The following is a 16,560-nucleotide window of genomic DNA, read 5'->3' as shown; positions in this document are numbered from 1 at the left end:
GGCTGTGAGCAGCCTCCCTTGGGCGCAGGGAACTGTACCAGGGTCCTCTGAAAGGCAGTAAGTACTCTTAGCCACAGAGCCATCTCATTGGCCCCACACGATCTTGCTTTTTGAGACAGTCTTTCTCTAGGACTTGAGGGTTCTAGAGATTGAGACTGGCAGGAAACCTGGCTGAACTCACCTCCCCAGCACCAGCATTACAGACGTCCACTACCACACCTGGCTTCTTAGGTGTGTGCTGAGAACTGAACAGAGAGTGCTTTTACCATCACCTCAGTTCATTGGTTTCTGTTGCTTCTTTGTTTTGGAGATATGATCTCAAGTATCCCAGGCTGGCCATAAATTTACTATGTATCCATTGGCAAGCCTGGACCTCTGATTCTTGTAGCTCTACCTCCTAGATGCTAATTACACATGTGTCTCCTCAAGCCTGCTTTATCCAGAGCTGGGCACATGAACCCAGGGCACCATGCATGTGTGGAGAGCACTCCACCCACTCAGGCACACCCCACGCCCCCGAATGATCTCCTGTTTGGTGCCTTCTACCACCTTCCCCATTGCCATTCACCACAGCTGTGTGTTTCAGATGTCAGAGTTAGTTGTGAGTTCTTTAATACCCTGCATACAGTTAGGAAGACTTGTTTTCTACTTGCAAAAAAAAAAAAAAAAAAAAAAAGACCCAGAATCAACAGCTGTGCCAATCACTCTGGTCAAATTACCATCATCTCTCATCTTTTTTGGGTGGTCTTTTTATTCATAACATTCTTTGTAGCACTGGAGGTTATGACCAGTTCTACTCCTGAGCTATGTCCTAAATCCAATTTTTCTTTTCTTTTCAGTGCTGGAGATCAAGACTAGGGTCTTGAAAACTGCAGGCAAGCCCTCGACCCCTGAGCTGCACCCTCAGCCTCCAAGGCAGACTTTATTGCACAAACCCCTAGCTGTTCTTCCTGCCTTTGTTCTTATCCTTTTTCAGGAATTCACCACAGGGTGAGGTAGGAGGATTCTGTTAAAATGCAAACACACCAAATGTCAGCTATTTACCCAGGAACATCCAGACACATCACAATCCACCCTGAGTAAAAGCTAAAGTTCTTACAGGTCTAGAGACTTGCTATGAGGGCATTTCTCTGCTGTCCATCCGCACACTACTGTTCCCCTCTCTGCAGCCACACCAGCCTCTCCTGGGCATCTGCCCTGCTTCTCTGGCCACTCTGTCTCACGTCGTGCTTCCGCTCTTCACATCCTCAGGTGACACCACACCAGTATCAAATACAATTTGTTTTCTCCTATAGTATAACTCTTCTCCCCACTTTTTATTGATTATAATAGAAATTCCAGAACAGGAAAGATTTTAATGTACTCATTACTATATTCCCAGTACTTAGAAGAGTAGTAGATATGTGGCTAAGAACTAAATAAATACTTTTTAATGAATAAGCAAGCAGAAGCAAGTCAGGTAATGCGCCTGGAAATTATATGAACTCTTCTGTTATTTGTCAGTGAGACCGCCAGCTTAACGTTTCTGTTTCTCAAATGTCATAGGGAGTTACTAAGCATGTATGACAATGGATTTAGAGGTTTTTTACTAAATGAACTGCTGGGCGTTGTGTGCACACCTTTGATCCCAGCACTGAGGAGGTGGAGGCAAGTGGATCTTTGTGAGTTTGAGGCCAGCCTGGTCTACATAGTGAGTTCCAGGACAGCCAGGGCTATGTATCTTATAACAAAACAAACAAACAAGCAAACAAATAAACAAAAGCTAAATGAAAAAAAGCACAAACAAAATCATCCATGCCACATTTTCCACAAGCAAATGAACAAAGGAGATGCCATGGATTTGCAGAAACATGTTTGAACATTTCGCAAGTAGAAGTTAAGTGAGAGAAACAACCTTTAGAGTTGACGAGATGGCTCAGCAGTTAAGAGCATAATTGCTGCTCCTCTGAATGATGGGGACTCAGTTCCCAGCACTCCCTTGGCAGCTCACAACCACCTGTAAGTCTAGTTCCAGGGAATTCAACACCTTCTTCTGCTCTCCATAGGCACCAGGCATGCATGTGGTCCAAAGACATACATGAATACAAAACACCTATACATATAAATAAATTTAAAAAGACTGAAACATAATTATGAAAAGATATATGACATTTCATGCCACTTTTTAAAATAAAGATTTCTTTTTATTTATGTGTATGTATGTGTGTCTGTGTTGAGTACATGTCACATGTGTACAGGTGTCTGCAGAAGCCAGAAGGTGGTGTTAGGTTCCCTCGAGGTGGAGTCACAGGTGGCTGTAAACTGTGCAAGAACAGCAAGTTCTTGTAACAGCTGAGCCATCTCTCCAGCCCCTTGTGACATTTTTTTAGGCCCCCCATCACCACTGAGGCAGCTTTTCACAGAATTGAGTCTCATTACATACTATGAATATATCTTACATATGTACTATGGACCTAGCTGCACAGGGTATTTTTTTTAAAGACTTATTTATAGCTGGGCGGTGGTGGCACACGCCTGTGATCCCAGCACTATGGAAGGCAGAGGCAGGTGGATTTCTGAGTTCGAGGCCAGCCTGGTCTATACAGAGTGAGTTCCAGGACAGCCAGGGCTATACAGAGAAACCCTGTCTCGGGAAAAAAAACAACTCCAAAAAAAACCAAACAAACAAAAAAGATTTATTTATTATATGCAAGTACAGTGTAGCTGTCTTCAGATGCCTCAGAAGAGGGCATCAGATCTCATTACACATAGTCGTGAGCCACCATGTAGTTGCTGGGAATTGAACTCAGGACCTTCGGAGGAGCAGTCAGTGCTCTTAACCATTGAGCCACCTCTCCAGCCCCCTGCCCAGGGTATTTTTTATGGTATAGAATAGAGTTTATTCAGGGCAGAGGATGGGAGTTAATGGTGTAGTGGAGGCAGAGAGAGAGAGAGAGAGAGAGAGAAAGAATAGAGAAGTGGAGGCTGGCCATGACCACGTGGAGAGAGGGGGAGGGGAGAAGAGCCCAAGAGGGGCAGAGAGGTGAGAGCCAAGAGGGAGAGCGATGAGAGAGCTGCACAGGGTATTTTTAGGTGCTATCCAGTAAGCTACGCTCCATTAGAGAGCCTGGGACCTGACACAGCTTAGAGAATAAGAGAGAAAAGAGAAAAAGACTTCCTAAGACCTACAAATCAGAGTATATAGAAGACAGCAAAAACACCCACCTAACTAAAGGAGGGATCATATTCTGAAAATAGATTATACATGGTCCAGAAATCTAACTAAATTTGAAACAGAAACATTTATTAGTTATTCCTGATGAAGACAATTTGGGGGCTGGAGAGATGGCTCAATGGTTAAGAGCACTGACTGCTCTCCCAGAGGTCCTGAGTTCAAATCCAAGCAACCACATGATGGCTCACGGCCATCTATAATGAGATCTGACGCCCTCGTCTGGTGTGTCTGAAGACAGGTACAGTGGACTTAAATATAATAAATAAATAAATCTTTAAAAAAAAAAAAAAAGAAGAAGGGGGCTGGAGAGATGGCTCAGTGGGTAAGAGCACCGACTGCTTTTCCGAAGGTCATGAGTTCAAATCCCAGCACCCACATGGTGGCTTACAACCATCTGTAAAAAGATCTGACACCCTCTTCTGGTGTCTGAAGACAGCTACAGCGTACTTACATATAATAAATAAATAAAGAAAGAAAGAAAGAAAGAAAGAAAGAAAGAAAGAAAGAAAGAAAGAAAGAAAGAAAGAAAGAAAGAAAGACAATTTGGGCATATCAAAATGAAGAAAAACAGAAAGCCAGACATAATAGCTCACACCTTTAATCCTATCACTAGTGAGACAGAGGCAAGTGGATCTTTTGAGTTATAGCCCAGTATGGTCTATACATAGTGAATTCCAGGACAGCCAGAGCTATATAGTGAAACCCTATGTCAAAACAATAAAAACAAAAATAAATAAATAGCCAGAGCCAGGTGGTAGTGGCACATTCCTGTAATCCCAGCACTCTGGGAGGCAGAGGCAGGTGGATTTCTGAGTTTGAGGCCAGCCTGATCTACAGAGTGAGTTCCAGTACAGCCAGGGCTACAGAGAGAAACCCTGTCTCCAAAAAACCAAAATAAATAAATAAATAAATAAATAGCCAGGCAGTGGTGGCGCATGCCTTTAATCCCAGCACTTGGGAGGCAGAGGCAGGTGGATTTCTGAGTTCAAGGCCAGCCTGGTCTATAGAGTGAGTTCCAGGACAGCCAGGGCTATACAGAGAAACCCTGTCTCAAAAAAACCAAAATAAATAAATAAATAATAAATAAATAAATAACAGAGGCAGGAAAACTAGCTACAAAATGTTAGTAGTGACCTAAACATATAATAACATCACAGAGGTTAAAGTGGAAAGAAATGTAAACAAAGACAAAGACAATAGCAAGATAGGACGGGAAAGAGAAAAAGTCAGAACATTTGTACATGCTTTTATCTGAAGGGTCCCCAATCTATCTGCTTTCTTTCTTCAGACAGAATCTTGCTATGTAATTCTAACTGGTCTGAACTTGCTATGTAGACCATGGTGCACTGGAATCTGTAGATGAACTAGCAGAGTATCTATCCCATAGCAGACTCACTCAGGTGTTTGTGTGGTGGTGGTTTGTTTCCCTAGTGTTTCTGGTATTAGAGGTTGAACCTAGGGCCTTCTAGCCCTGAGGTATATTCCAGCACTCTCCTCATAGGTTGTTATTTGTGCTCACCATGGCTAGTCCCTTAGGATCTCTGAGTCTCAGAGGCTACTATAATTGATATTCTTAGTAGTCTTCCTTACCACAGGTCACAACAGCCTCCCTGGAACTGCCCCATGCTTGAAAGACACACATGCTTCTGCTGCCAGCGTTAACCTAACACAGGAGGACTGGCAGCCTCGCATCCTGCTCAAGGCAATTCAGGACAGAGGAAGACTTTGTACGCGGCCATATCAAAACAAGGAAGGGAAGAGCCAACTGGCAATATCACAGCACACCAAGAAACTGGAATCGGGGTCTAGCTGCTCCTTTTCATAAATAATGCATGAGTTAGGTCACTGAAGTCATAGAGTTTCCTTTCACTTTAAGCTCAAAGATTATGTAAGTCTGACCAAGGCAGCTCAGAAGCATATACCAATCCATCCAAACAAACATTTCCAAGTGAACTCTCCTTGTTTCCACCTCCCTGTGCTGGGACTACGGAGGTCAGCCACCTTGTCCAGCTGACCTCTAAGGGAGGTGGACATGGAAGGGAAGTTAGTGGGACTGGGGCGCAGGCTATGAAAGTCCCAAAGAATCAATAAAAAAAAAATGTTAAAAAATGTGTAGGTTTACTTCTCAGAACAGAAATAGACAGAAAAATCTTTGTGGCTCTGGGGAGCTAATTCTCAGCATATACACTTGGAAAATTTTAATGAACAATACTTTCCACAAATGTGTATCTTCTATCACATTATAATTCAGTGAAAAGCTTTTCAAAATTTAACAGTAATGGAAACATAAGAAAAACAAAGACAAACCAGAATTCAAAGGAGAGATGTCACAGTGAGAAATACAAGTTTCAACAGTTAGTGGACATTAAGCAATTTTTATAAGCATGGCGCTGCGGTAAATGAGCATTTTATATCTCATACTCAGTGTCCTAGGTAGGTCACCCTTTCATCAGCAACGTTTGTCACATTTAATTACTCCCCCCTCCTTGAAACTCCTCCTTTTCCATTCTAGACCAACAAGCTCTCCAGCTTTTTTTCCTGCCTCCCCTTCCACTCCTCACCGTCCTCCCTACTAAAGATAAAATACTCTAGGGCTCAGTTTCTTTCAGCAAAAACTATTAATATCTCCAATAACACACAAACCATGGAGGCACAAACAGATTAAAACCTAGGCAGTCAGACGCCAAAGGTCGTGCTCTTCCTCACAGTTCTTTCCATTAAGACATTATTCATTTTCCCTGTTGTGACAGGGTCTCACAACATTGTCCTAGCTGGCCTGAAACTCATTGTGTAGACCAGGCCTGCTTCCACCTCCTGAGTGCTGGGAGTGGCCTGAGAGTCTACATTCTAGCCTTCAGTAAGTGAGAAAAGAATATACCCGGGTCACACTTTCTTTCTTAAGATATTAAGGACAATCACCAGGCACCAACTCAACAGGAAGCCCATACTCTTGCAAATTCCATTAAACAAGTTTCCTTCCTAAGTTTCTTCACTTTGACACTTTGGTGCTTACCTCTTCATGGGAAATGTGAAAATATTCTAGAACAAAGACTATCAATTCAGATGGTTAAAAAAATGTTTTTGGGTGGGGCAGAAGGCATTGAGACAGGTAGCCCAGGCTATCCTGAAACTGTTGAACTCATAGAGATCCACCTGGGTAGCTCTGCCTCCCAAATATTGGGACTAAAGTTACTTAGGAAAAAAAGAATTTTTTAAAATTATTTGTTACTGAAAAGATGGCATGCGCAGTTGCACACATGTGGAATCAAAGAGTAACTTTTGTGAGTTGGTTCTCTTTAAAGGGCTTTTAACAATACAGATGGGGTGGAGGCAGTAAGATTTCTCTGTAAGTAAAGGGACTTGCCCCCAAGCCTTAATGACCTCAGTTTAATCTCTAGAACCAATGTGGAAAGAACAGACTACCACATAGAGAGAGTCACTCTCTGGAATCCCTCCAAACATGAGAAGAAGTGACTCCACAAGGTTGTCCTCTGAGCCATGATTCAGACACAGACAGACAGACAGACAGTCAGACACACACACACACACACAGGTAAAAAATAAAAAAGGTCTGCAAAGTAAGTGTCAGGACAGCCAGGACTACACAGAGAAACCTATCTCAAAAAAATGAAACAAAACAAAACAAAACAACAAAAAAACAGTAAAGTGGGAGAGAAGCAGACAGACAGACAGAAGGACAAACAGACAAGGTTGGTGAGAATGGTTAATGGTGCTTGCCACAATGCCTAACAACCTGAGCTGAATTCCTCAAGCTCACGGAGTCAAGGAGGAAACCAACCCCTGAAAGCTGTTCTGACTGCCACCTGAAGCTGTGGCCCACATGTAGCTACACCCAGACATACACAGAGACAGACAGAAAGACAGACAGATAGGAATGGTGGCAAAGAAAAGAACAGACATGGGTCCTGGTGTGGTGGTATGGGACTGCACACTCACAAAGCAGAAGCAGAGGGAAGGAAGACCGGCTGAGGCCGCACGGCAAGACCTCACCTCAACAAACAAAGAACGTAAGCGGGACCTATCCATACTCCAGGAATGCTTCTCCACAAAGAAATCAAGCATTTTCTGTAGCTACTAACATGGTATCTGAATTTGGGAAGCTTTTAAGAGTGATGCTTTGGTTCTCCAAGGTGACCACGTCACAATGCCCCCACCCACCTGTATCACAGACTCCAATAGTAAGAAGGATCAGAAACCAGAGCAGGTGATTCCAGATCACCATAGCAAACATTTCCCAGTGCTCTGGCAATCTGTTGCCAGGAAAGGGCTTTCAGTCAAGCCACGCCACCCCTTCACCTGATGGGAGAAGAAATCAGAGAAGAACCAATATCACGGGGAACACCTGTGTTCTCAGGGCGCTCTCCAAATTGTATGAGAGAATTTAAGAATGTAGGTACCAAGGCTGTTGTCCCAAGGCAACAAACAAACTCACTGCCACTTTAATGTAAATATAATTGCACATGCATTTTACCTATATACACGAGTAAAACAGATCACAGATGCTGAAAGAAAGGTAAAGGAGCTACTTCACGCTTATGGAAGCCATACCTCTGTAAGTGCATGCAACTGTCCTTGATGTACACACACACCCATGAACCTGAAAAACAAAACAGATTTTCTTTCAAACAAAATGAACAAGGCATGAATATGATTCCATGTGGAAAAAATAGTTGAGTTAGCCAGGGATGGGAAACATGCAATAGTTGTGAAGTCCTTGTACCATCTTGAACAAGATGCTAGACTGAGGCGGGTAGTGGTGACACACACCTTTAATCCCAGCACTGGGGAACCAGAGACAGGTGGAGGCCAGTCTGCTCTCCAGAGTGAGTTCTGGGGCAGCCAGGACTATACAGAGAAACCCTGTCTTGAAAAAACCCAAACCCCTTTAATCCCAGCACTTGGGAGACAGAGGCAGGCAGATTTCTGAGTTCGAGGCCAGCCTGGTCTACAGAGTGAGCTCCAGGACAACCAGGGCTACACAGAGAAACTCTGTCTCAAAAAAAAAAAAAAAAAAAAAAAAAAAAACCAAAAAAGAAAAAAAGAAGAAGAAGAAGAAAAGAAAGAAAAAAAGGAAAAAGAAAGAAAGAAAGATAAAGGAAAAGAAAAAAAAGAAAAAACCCAAACCTAAATAAATAAATGTAAAAATTTTAAAAGATGCTAGACTAAGGTGAGCAGGCTGGCCTACATGTAAAGGCCCTTGCCACCAAACCCGATGTCCTAACTCAATCCCTGGGCACAACATGATGTTAGGAGAGAACTAATTCCTGCAGGGTATCTATGCTGGCTAGTCTTATGCCAACTAGACATAAGCTAGAGTTATCTAAAAGGAGGGATCCTTAATTGAGAAAATGTCCCCATAAGATGTAGGGTATTTTCTTAACTAGTGATTGACGGGGAAGGGCCAGGCCCCCATGGGTGGAGCCATCCCTGGGATGGTGGTCCTGGGTTCTATAAGAAAGCAGGCTGAGAAGCCCTGGAGGACAAGGCAGGAAGCTGCACCCCTTCAAGTTCTCTGCATCAGCTCCAGGTTCCTCATCTGGCTTCCATCAATGATGGACTACAATGCAGAAGTGTAAGTCAAATACGTTGTTCCTCCTCTCCAGCTTGCTTTCTGATGATAGTGTTTCATCACAGCAATAGAAACCCTAAGACAGTATCCTCTGACCTCCAAGCATAGCAAGTGTACTCTATCTATCTATCTATCTATCTATCTATCTATCTCATAAATGTATTTTTTAAAGTTTTAAAGATGCCTAACTGATAAATATCATTAAATGTCTGGTATTAGCATATCTAGAGGAAAAGGCAGTGATGCAGAGGGAGGTAGCAAGTCTTAAAACAGCAGGGAGGGCTGGGGCTGGAGCACTCACCTTGATTTACTTTCCCAGAATTGACAAAATAAAATAAGATAAACAAAATAATAAAATAAGAAGCCTTTGCTTGAGATTGCCTTGGCAAATTTTTTTCCTCCCTATGCAGTCTTGGCTGTCCTGGGACTCACTCTATAGACCAGGCTGGTCTCAAACTCAGAGATCTACCTGTCTCTGCTGGAATTAAAGGTGTGTGCCATCACACCTGCCTTTCTTAGCAATTTTTTTTTTGTTTGTTTGTTTGTTTTTTGGATTTTGGTTTTTTCAAGACAGGGTTTCTCTGTATAGTCCTGGCTGTTCTGGAACTCACTCTGTAGACCAGGCTGGCCTCGCACTCAGAAATCCACCTGCCTCTGCCTCCCAGAGTTCTGGGATTACAGGCGTGCACCACCACCATCCAGTGGAGGCAGGGTTTCTCTGTGTAGCCCTGGCTGTCCTGGAACTCACTTTGTAGACCAGGCTGGCCTTGAACTCAGAAATCCACCTGCCTCTACCTCTGCCTCCCAAGCTCCCAAGTGCTGGGATCAAAGGTATGCACCACCACTGCCGCCCAGCTTCTTGGCAATTCTTTAAGGCTAGTGCTGTAGCTCAATGGTAGAGCAATAGCCTAGCAAAGACAGGGCCTGGGTTCAATCCCCAGCACAAACTGGTAAACAAACAGATCAACACTTTCCAGATTAATTAAAAAAAAAAAAGCTAGTATGGTAAAATGGCAAATTAGAGGAAGTGTTGGCAACAGACAGTTTGAGACTATAAAACTTAGGTTTGCCTTGAAACTCAGCCAATCACAAAGGCATCTAGGTCAGTTTCCCTGGTGCTGGGATTACAGGTGTGAGACCCTGGCTCTGTCATCCATTTCATTCATTTCAAAAGTGGTAGCTTTCTTCATGATAGAAAGCTCAGAGTTTATAGCTCTCTTCCTTTCTAGTACCTTGCATGGTGTCTGTCATATATTAATCCAAGATTTGTTGACAAATATAAATGCTTTTTATGACCTAGGGATTTATTAATAGTTTAAGTGTCCTCTTTGAGATGGCACAGATATACTTTTAGTGGTTTGAGTAATAATAGCCCTCAGAGGCGTGTATATTTGAATGTTTAGTCACCAGGGTGTGGTACATTTGAGAAAGATTAGAAGGTGTGGCCTTGTTGGAAGAAGAATGTCACAAGAAGTGGGCCTTGAGGTTTCAAAAGCCCATACCAGCAGCCCCAGTTGCAACGGCCCCCCACCCCACTACCCATGTCTCTCTGACTGCAGATCAGGATATAACTAGCTCTCAGCTACCGCTCCAGCACCATGTTCCCCAGCATGATAACGGACTAAGCCTCTGGAACTGTAAGCAAGCCCCAGATTAATTGCCTTTTCTTCTAAGAGTTGCCTTGGTTATGTTATCTCTTCACAGCAGTAGATCTCTGACTAAGACAGCACTGAAAAATCATCCTTCCAAGATCAGCTAAAATTTCATCTTCTCTGTAAAGGATGCCATGGCTGACCTAGGCTACTAGCATAACTCTTCCTTCTCCTTTCCACAGTGCTGCTAGCACATTCCCTCTTCTTTGAGTAACTGCTGGTTGGCATCAACTGAGATCATCTGAGTCTGAAGTCAGATCACGACTGGCTCCATCGAATACTCAAGACCTCTGATTTTAAATTTACTTATTTATTCATGGACTTATTTATCATCATTATTACTGGGTGTGTGTTTTCACACCCAAAACAGGAATATTACAATTGTCTAACTCCTAAAGTCACTATGAAGAGAAAACCATCATAATATAGTACAGTTATTCTTTAGCACGACTGATTCCCCCACTTGGAATACTAAGAGAATACAGCGTGGACTGGTGTGGTACCTCAGCAGGTAAAAGCATCAGCCACTAGGCTACTACTAAGTTGTAGGCTGGACAACTTGAGTTCTATTTCCAAGACCAAGTGGGGAAAAAAAAAAAACTCCTGCAGGTTATCCTCTGACCTCCACATCATACACACACACACACACACACACACACAGAGCCCCGGAAAGTAAATAATTGTTTAAAAACATTAAAAGCAGGGCTGGCTAGAGAGGTGGCTCAGTGCTTAAGAGCACTAGCTGACTAGCTGTAGCCGGGCGCTGGTGGCGCACGCCTGTAATCCCAGCACTCTGGGAGGCAGAGGCAGGCGGATTTCTGAGTTCGAGGACAGCCTGGTCTACAGAGTGAGTTCCAGGACAGCCAGGGCTACACAGAGAAACCCTGTCTCAAAAAAAAAAAAAAAAAAAAAAAAAAAAAAAGAAAGAAAGAAAGAAAGAAAGAAAGAAAAAAAAAAAGAGCACTAGCTGTTCTTCCAGAGTACCTAGGACTCAAATTCCAACACCCACATGGTAGCTCACACCAGCCTGTAATTACAGTTCCAGGGGATCCGACATCCTCACATAGATATATATGCAAGCAAAAGACCAATGCACATAAAGTAAAAATAAACATTGAAAATTTTTTTAAAAATTAAAAAATCAAAAGTATAGACTTGTGAGAGGACTCAACAGGTACAAACACCTGCTTCGATGCCTGATAACCTGATTCCATCCTTGGAACCCACACAAAGATAGGTGAGAACCAATTCCACAAAGTTGTCTTCTGGCTTCCATACACAATACTAATACTACTAATAAATATTTCTTTAAAAGAGTACAGATCCGGGGCTGGAGAGATGGCTCAGAGGTTAAGAGCACTGACTGCTCTTCCAGAGGTCCTGAATTCAATTCCCAGCAACCACATGGCAGTTTGCAACCATCTGTAAGGGGATCTGATGCCCTCTTCTGGTGTGTCTGAAGATAGCAACAGTGTACTCACATATATAAAAGTAAAGAAATCTTTAAAAAAGAAATAAAAAGAGTACAGATACTAGCTCATTTGCTCCCATGACAGTGTGGAACACACAGTGTGTTCTGTGTAAGCATTTACTGAGTGAGAAGTCATAATCACCAAATCATGGAACTTGATTTATAAAACAGCATATTACTACCACTATATATATATACTCAATATATATATATATATATATATATATATATATATATATATACACACATATATATACTCAATAACTCAAGATCTCAATATACTATATATTGAGATCTTTTTTTTTCTTTTTTCTTTCTTTTTTTTTTTTTTTTTTTGGTTTTTCAAGACAGATATATTGAGATCTTGTCTCAAAAGGCACAAAGAAAAAGAAGGAGGAACATTTTCAGGCAGGTACTAGACTGGGAAGCCAAGACCTATTTGATTTATTTAATTAGTATTTATAAAGAAGTCAGGCAATGCCGGGCGGTGGTGGCGCATGCCTTTAGTCCCAGCACTTGGGAGGCAGAGGCAGGTGGATTTCTGAGTTCAAGGCCAGCCTGGTCTACAGAGTGAGTCCCAGGACAGCCAGGGCTACACAGAGAAACCCTGTCTCAAAACACCAAAAAAAAAAAAAAAAAAAAAAAGAAGAAGAAGAAGAAGAAGAAGTCAGGCAATAACATTGGATCATTCGCAGAGCACATTCACAGGCACAGACATCACATGACAATCTTCTATCCACTTTCTTTCCCACCCTGCTTTGGCATCACTATATCACAGTTAGGAGCTTTGCTTTTCTACCTGACCTCATTCCTTACCCAGATGAACACCACTGAAACATTCAAAGTGGTGACACAGGGCTGGGAACATAGTTTGATTGCTAGGGCACCTATCTAGCATACACGTAAACTATGTGTGCTTGTAATCCAAAAGGTAAAGGCAGGAAGATCTGAGCTCAAGGTCATCCAACTCTAAGGCCAGCTTGTTCTCGCACAAGTTCATTTCCACATTCATGTTGGAGAAGCCGTCTAGATACGGTGGGGTGTACCTGCAGTGAGGTCAGTGAGGTTTACACAATGAAACCCAGTCTCAAAAAAAGGAGGCATTTAAATAAAATCACACTCTTCCTGATTCATTCTGAGCCTCTCTTCCTCCCTTTGTCTTTGTTTTAGTTTAGTTTGTTTTGTGTGTTTGTTGTTGAGAGAAAAGGTCTCTAGCACAGGGTGGATGGGCTTGAACTTAGTTTATGTGAGGATGTCCTTGAACTGTGCTCTTCCTGTACCACTGCATCTAGCTTCAGAATGATCGACCACTCCCTCAATCATGTCAGCTGGCATTCACTAACTGACACAGGGTCAAGACAGGGTTTCTCTGTGTAGCCTTGGCTGTCCTGGAATTCAGTCTGTAGACCAGGCTGGACTTGAACTCAGAGATCTGTCTGCCTCTGCCTCCCAAGTGCTAGGGTTAAAGGAATGCATCATCATTCCAGGCCTTGGGAGTGTGTTCTCAGGCAAGTACTTAAAGGCTAGTGATGGCTCCCATCTGTTATCTTTAGTTTTATATTACATATTGACTCATACCAAGAAGAAAACTGGGATTTTTTTTTTTTTTTTGGTTTTTTGGATTTGTTTTTTTCGAGACAGGGTTTCTCTGTATAGCCCTGGCTGTCCTGGAACTCACCCTGTAGACCAGGCTGGCCTTGAACTCAGAAATCTGCCTGCCTCTGCCTCCTGAGTGCTGAGATTAAAGGTGTGCACCACCACTGCCAGGCCCCCTTAATTCTTTTAAAGACTTCTTATTGGGGCTGGAGTGATGGCTCAGTGGTTAAGACCAATAGCTGCTTTTCTCAGAAGACGTGGGTTCAGTTCTGAGAACCACAATTATCTGCACCCCAGTTATAAGGAACCCAACACCTCTTTCTGACCTCTAAGGGCACTGCATACATGTAGCCCATTTACATATAAGCAGGCAAAACACTCATATACATAAAATAAAAAAAAATCTTAAAAAAAATTGAGAGCACTGGTTACATTGGTTCCTAGGACCCACGTGGTGGTTTACAACCGTCTGTAACTCGCTGTTCCGGGAGGTCCAACACCTTCCTGTGACTTCTGTGGGGACCAGACATTCACTTGGTACACACGTGTGCATATACACATGCTAGTAAAATGTATATCCATATAAAAAACAAAATTAAAATGAAGTAATTTAAAGGAACAAAACCCAGCCCTTTTCCTTCCTGAGCTCCTGGTTCCTGAAAGCTTTACGGCCCTGACTACAGACCAAATCCCTCAGCGCTCCTCAGTGCTGAGAGCAGGCGTGGGACACATGCCCACAGCCTCGGCCTGTGAGAGGGGGCACAGAGGACGACAGTTCTAAGGTATTCTCAGGTCCACTGAAAGGTCAAGGCCAGCCGGGGCAACAGATTCTGTCTCCAAAGACGAAAAAATGAAAAATAATAAACACAAAAAGCGTAAAAGGTCTGAATGTTCTGGCCCAGCCTTCCTTATCTCCTACGACATCTACCAACATCATCTTTATTATAGTTATATAACTTGCCACTCCTGCTTAGGGTCTAAGTTCTCAGACGTTTACACTATTGCTTGAAGAAGTATTTTTGGAACCTACTTTTCAAAAATTCTACCAATCCTTTAAAACTCAGTTAAGGACACCTCCAAACAAGCCAGGTGTGGTGGGACATTGACTTAATCCCACAACGCAGAGGCAGGTAAATCTCTTGAGTTTGAGGCTAGCCTGATCTACATTTCAAGTTCCAAGACAGCCAGGGATACATAGAGAGACTCTCAAAAAAACAAGAACAAAAATCTCCAAATTGTGTAAATATAACGAGCATGGCATTTGCTGGGCTACATGCAGTATGGCCTCATATTATATCATTAAAGTTCCTTACATTGGTTGAACCTTGTGGGACAGGTCTACAGTTCCAGTTGCTTAAAAAGCTGAGGCTAGAGGATTGTGAACTCAAGGTCTACCTGAATGGAGATATTCCAAGGCGATCCTAGACAATTTACTGAGATTAGATTTCAAAATAAAAAGCAAACAAACAAAAAAATGGGAGAAATGTTGGGGGTGGAGAGACGGCTCAGCACTGGAGAACACAAGCTGCTCTTCAAGAGGACCTGGGGTTCGCTCAGCAGCACACAGATGACCGTCTGCGTCTGCGTTCTCTGGCCTCTGTGTGTGTGTGTGTGTGTGTGTGTGTGTGTGTGTGTGTGTGTGTAGAAACAGGGTGCACAGATACATGTGTAAATAAAGCATTCACACACAAAACAAATAAATAAAAATAAATCTTTTTTAAAAATGAAGGCTGGGGAAACGGATTGCTTATTATGTGCAAGGTTCTAGTTTTAATCACAGTATTCCCTTACACACACATACACACACACACACACACATATACACACGCGCGCGCGTGTGCACACACATGCACACATGCACACGCACACGCACACAAAATCTAAAATTGCCTTTCTAAGCTGACTATCATAGTATCTATTCACAGATGTAAGTTCAACCATTTCTCTGACATTTTCATAAAAATTACCCTTACTCTTCACACACTCAAGACTATTTTGGAGCTTCTACTGAGGAATTTAGTAGGCCCTACCACCTTCTACCTCATGTTTAATTATGCCTAGCTGCTCTTTTATATGCCAGGAGGCGTGCCAGGTCAGGGGTCTGTATGTGGAAGAGATGTCTAGGTCATCAGATTGCTTCACTTTTCCTTGTGCTGCAGTCATTTCCCAGTTTTTATCACAGCTGGTCATCACCATGATATGCGGGCAGAGGGTGCCACACCTAGGCCTATCCCTGAACACCTCAACATCGCCCGCTAATCTTTCTTTATCCATCAGCAGAAGCAGAAGATCCAGTGGAGGAATTTGAAGTTCTGTCCTAGCAGAAAAGGAGCACCTCTCCTACCTCCATCCACACTCACCACACCAGGACAGGAATAAAAGCACACTTTTTTTTTTTAAAGATGTGTGTATATATATATATATATACACACACACACACACACACACACACACACACACTGTTGCTGTCTTCAGACACATCACAAGAAGGCATCAGATCCTATTACAGATGGTTGTGAACCACCATGTGGTTCCTGGGAATTGAACTCAGGACCTCTGGAAGAGCAATCAGTGCTCTTAACCTCTGAGCCATATCTCCAGCCCCCAAGAAATACACTTTTAAGACTAGGAGATCTTGTTTACTACAGTAATTAAGGCCACATAAACTGGTAGCCTACTTCACTGTTAGTATTTAGTAAGTAATTACTAAATTTAATTAAAATTTAAAATCCCTTTTTTGTTTTGTTGTTTTTTGCTTTTCAAGACAGAGTTTTCTCTGTGTAGCCCTGCTTCTCACTCAGTTATCCAGGCTCTGCCTGCCTGACTCCTAAGTGCTTCCATTAAAGTCATGCGCCACCACTGCAAGGCTAAAATTCAAGATTCTTATTCTAAGACAAGAACTTTCCTAGGCCTGTAAGCCTCCAATGAAGGAAGTGACCAAGATCATCAGTTAGAATATAGAAAGTAAATTATAACTTCAATGTGGAAAGAGAAATTTAGCTTTGCATGTGTGTGTGTGTGTGTGTGGGTGTGGGTG

General features: G+C 42.6%; 1 protein-coding gene across 2 annotated transcripts in view; it reads right to left on the bottom strand.

The window, feature by feature from the left end:
• The window catches only part of Tesk2 (testis associated actin remodelling kinase 2), a 95,132-nt gene that overhangs the window by 26,184 nt on the left and 52,388 nt on the right, over positions 1-16,560 (bottom strand). For both annotated transcript variants that reach the window (XM_052177089.1, XM_052177090.1), the window contains exon 4: positions 7,784-7,832. In XM_052177089.1, coding sequence (XP_052033049.1) covers positions 7,784-7,832 — 49 coding nt within the window. The remainder of the gene's footprint in view (positions 1-7,783; positions 7,833-16,560) is intronic.

The sequence above is a fragment of the Apodemus sylvaticus genome, chromosome 3, assembly GCF_947179515.1.
Source record: "Apodemus sylvaticus chromosome 3, mApoSyl1.1, whole genome shotgun sequence".
NCBI lineage: Eukaryota > Metazoa > Chordata > Mammalia > Rodentia > Muridae > Apodemus > Apodemus sylvaticus.
This window is presented reverse-complemented; position numbering and strand designations above follow the sequence as displayed.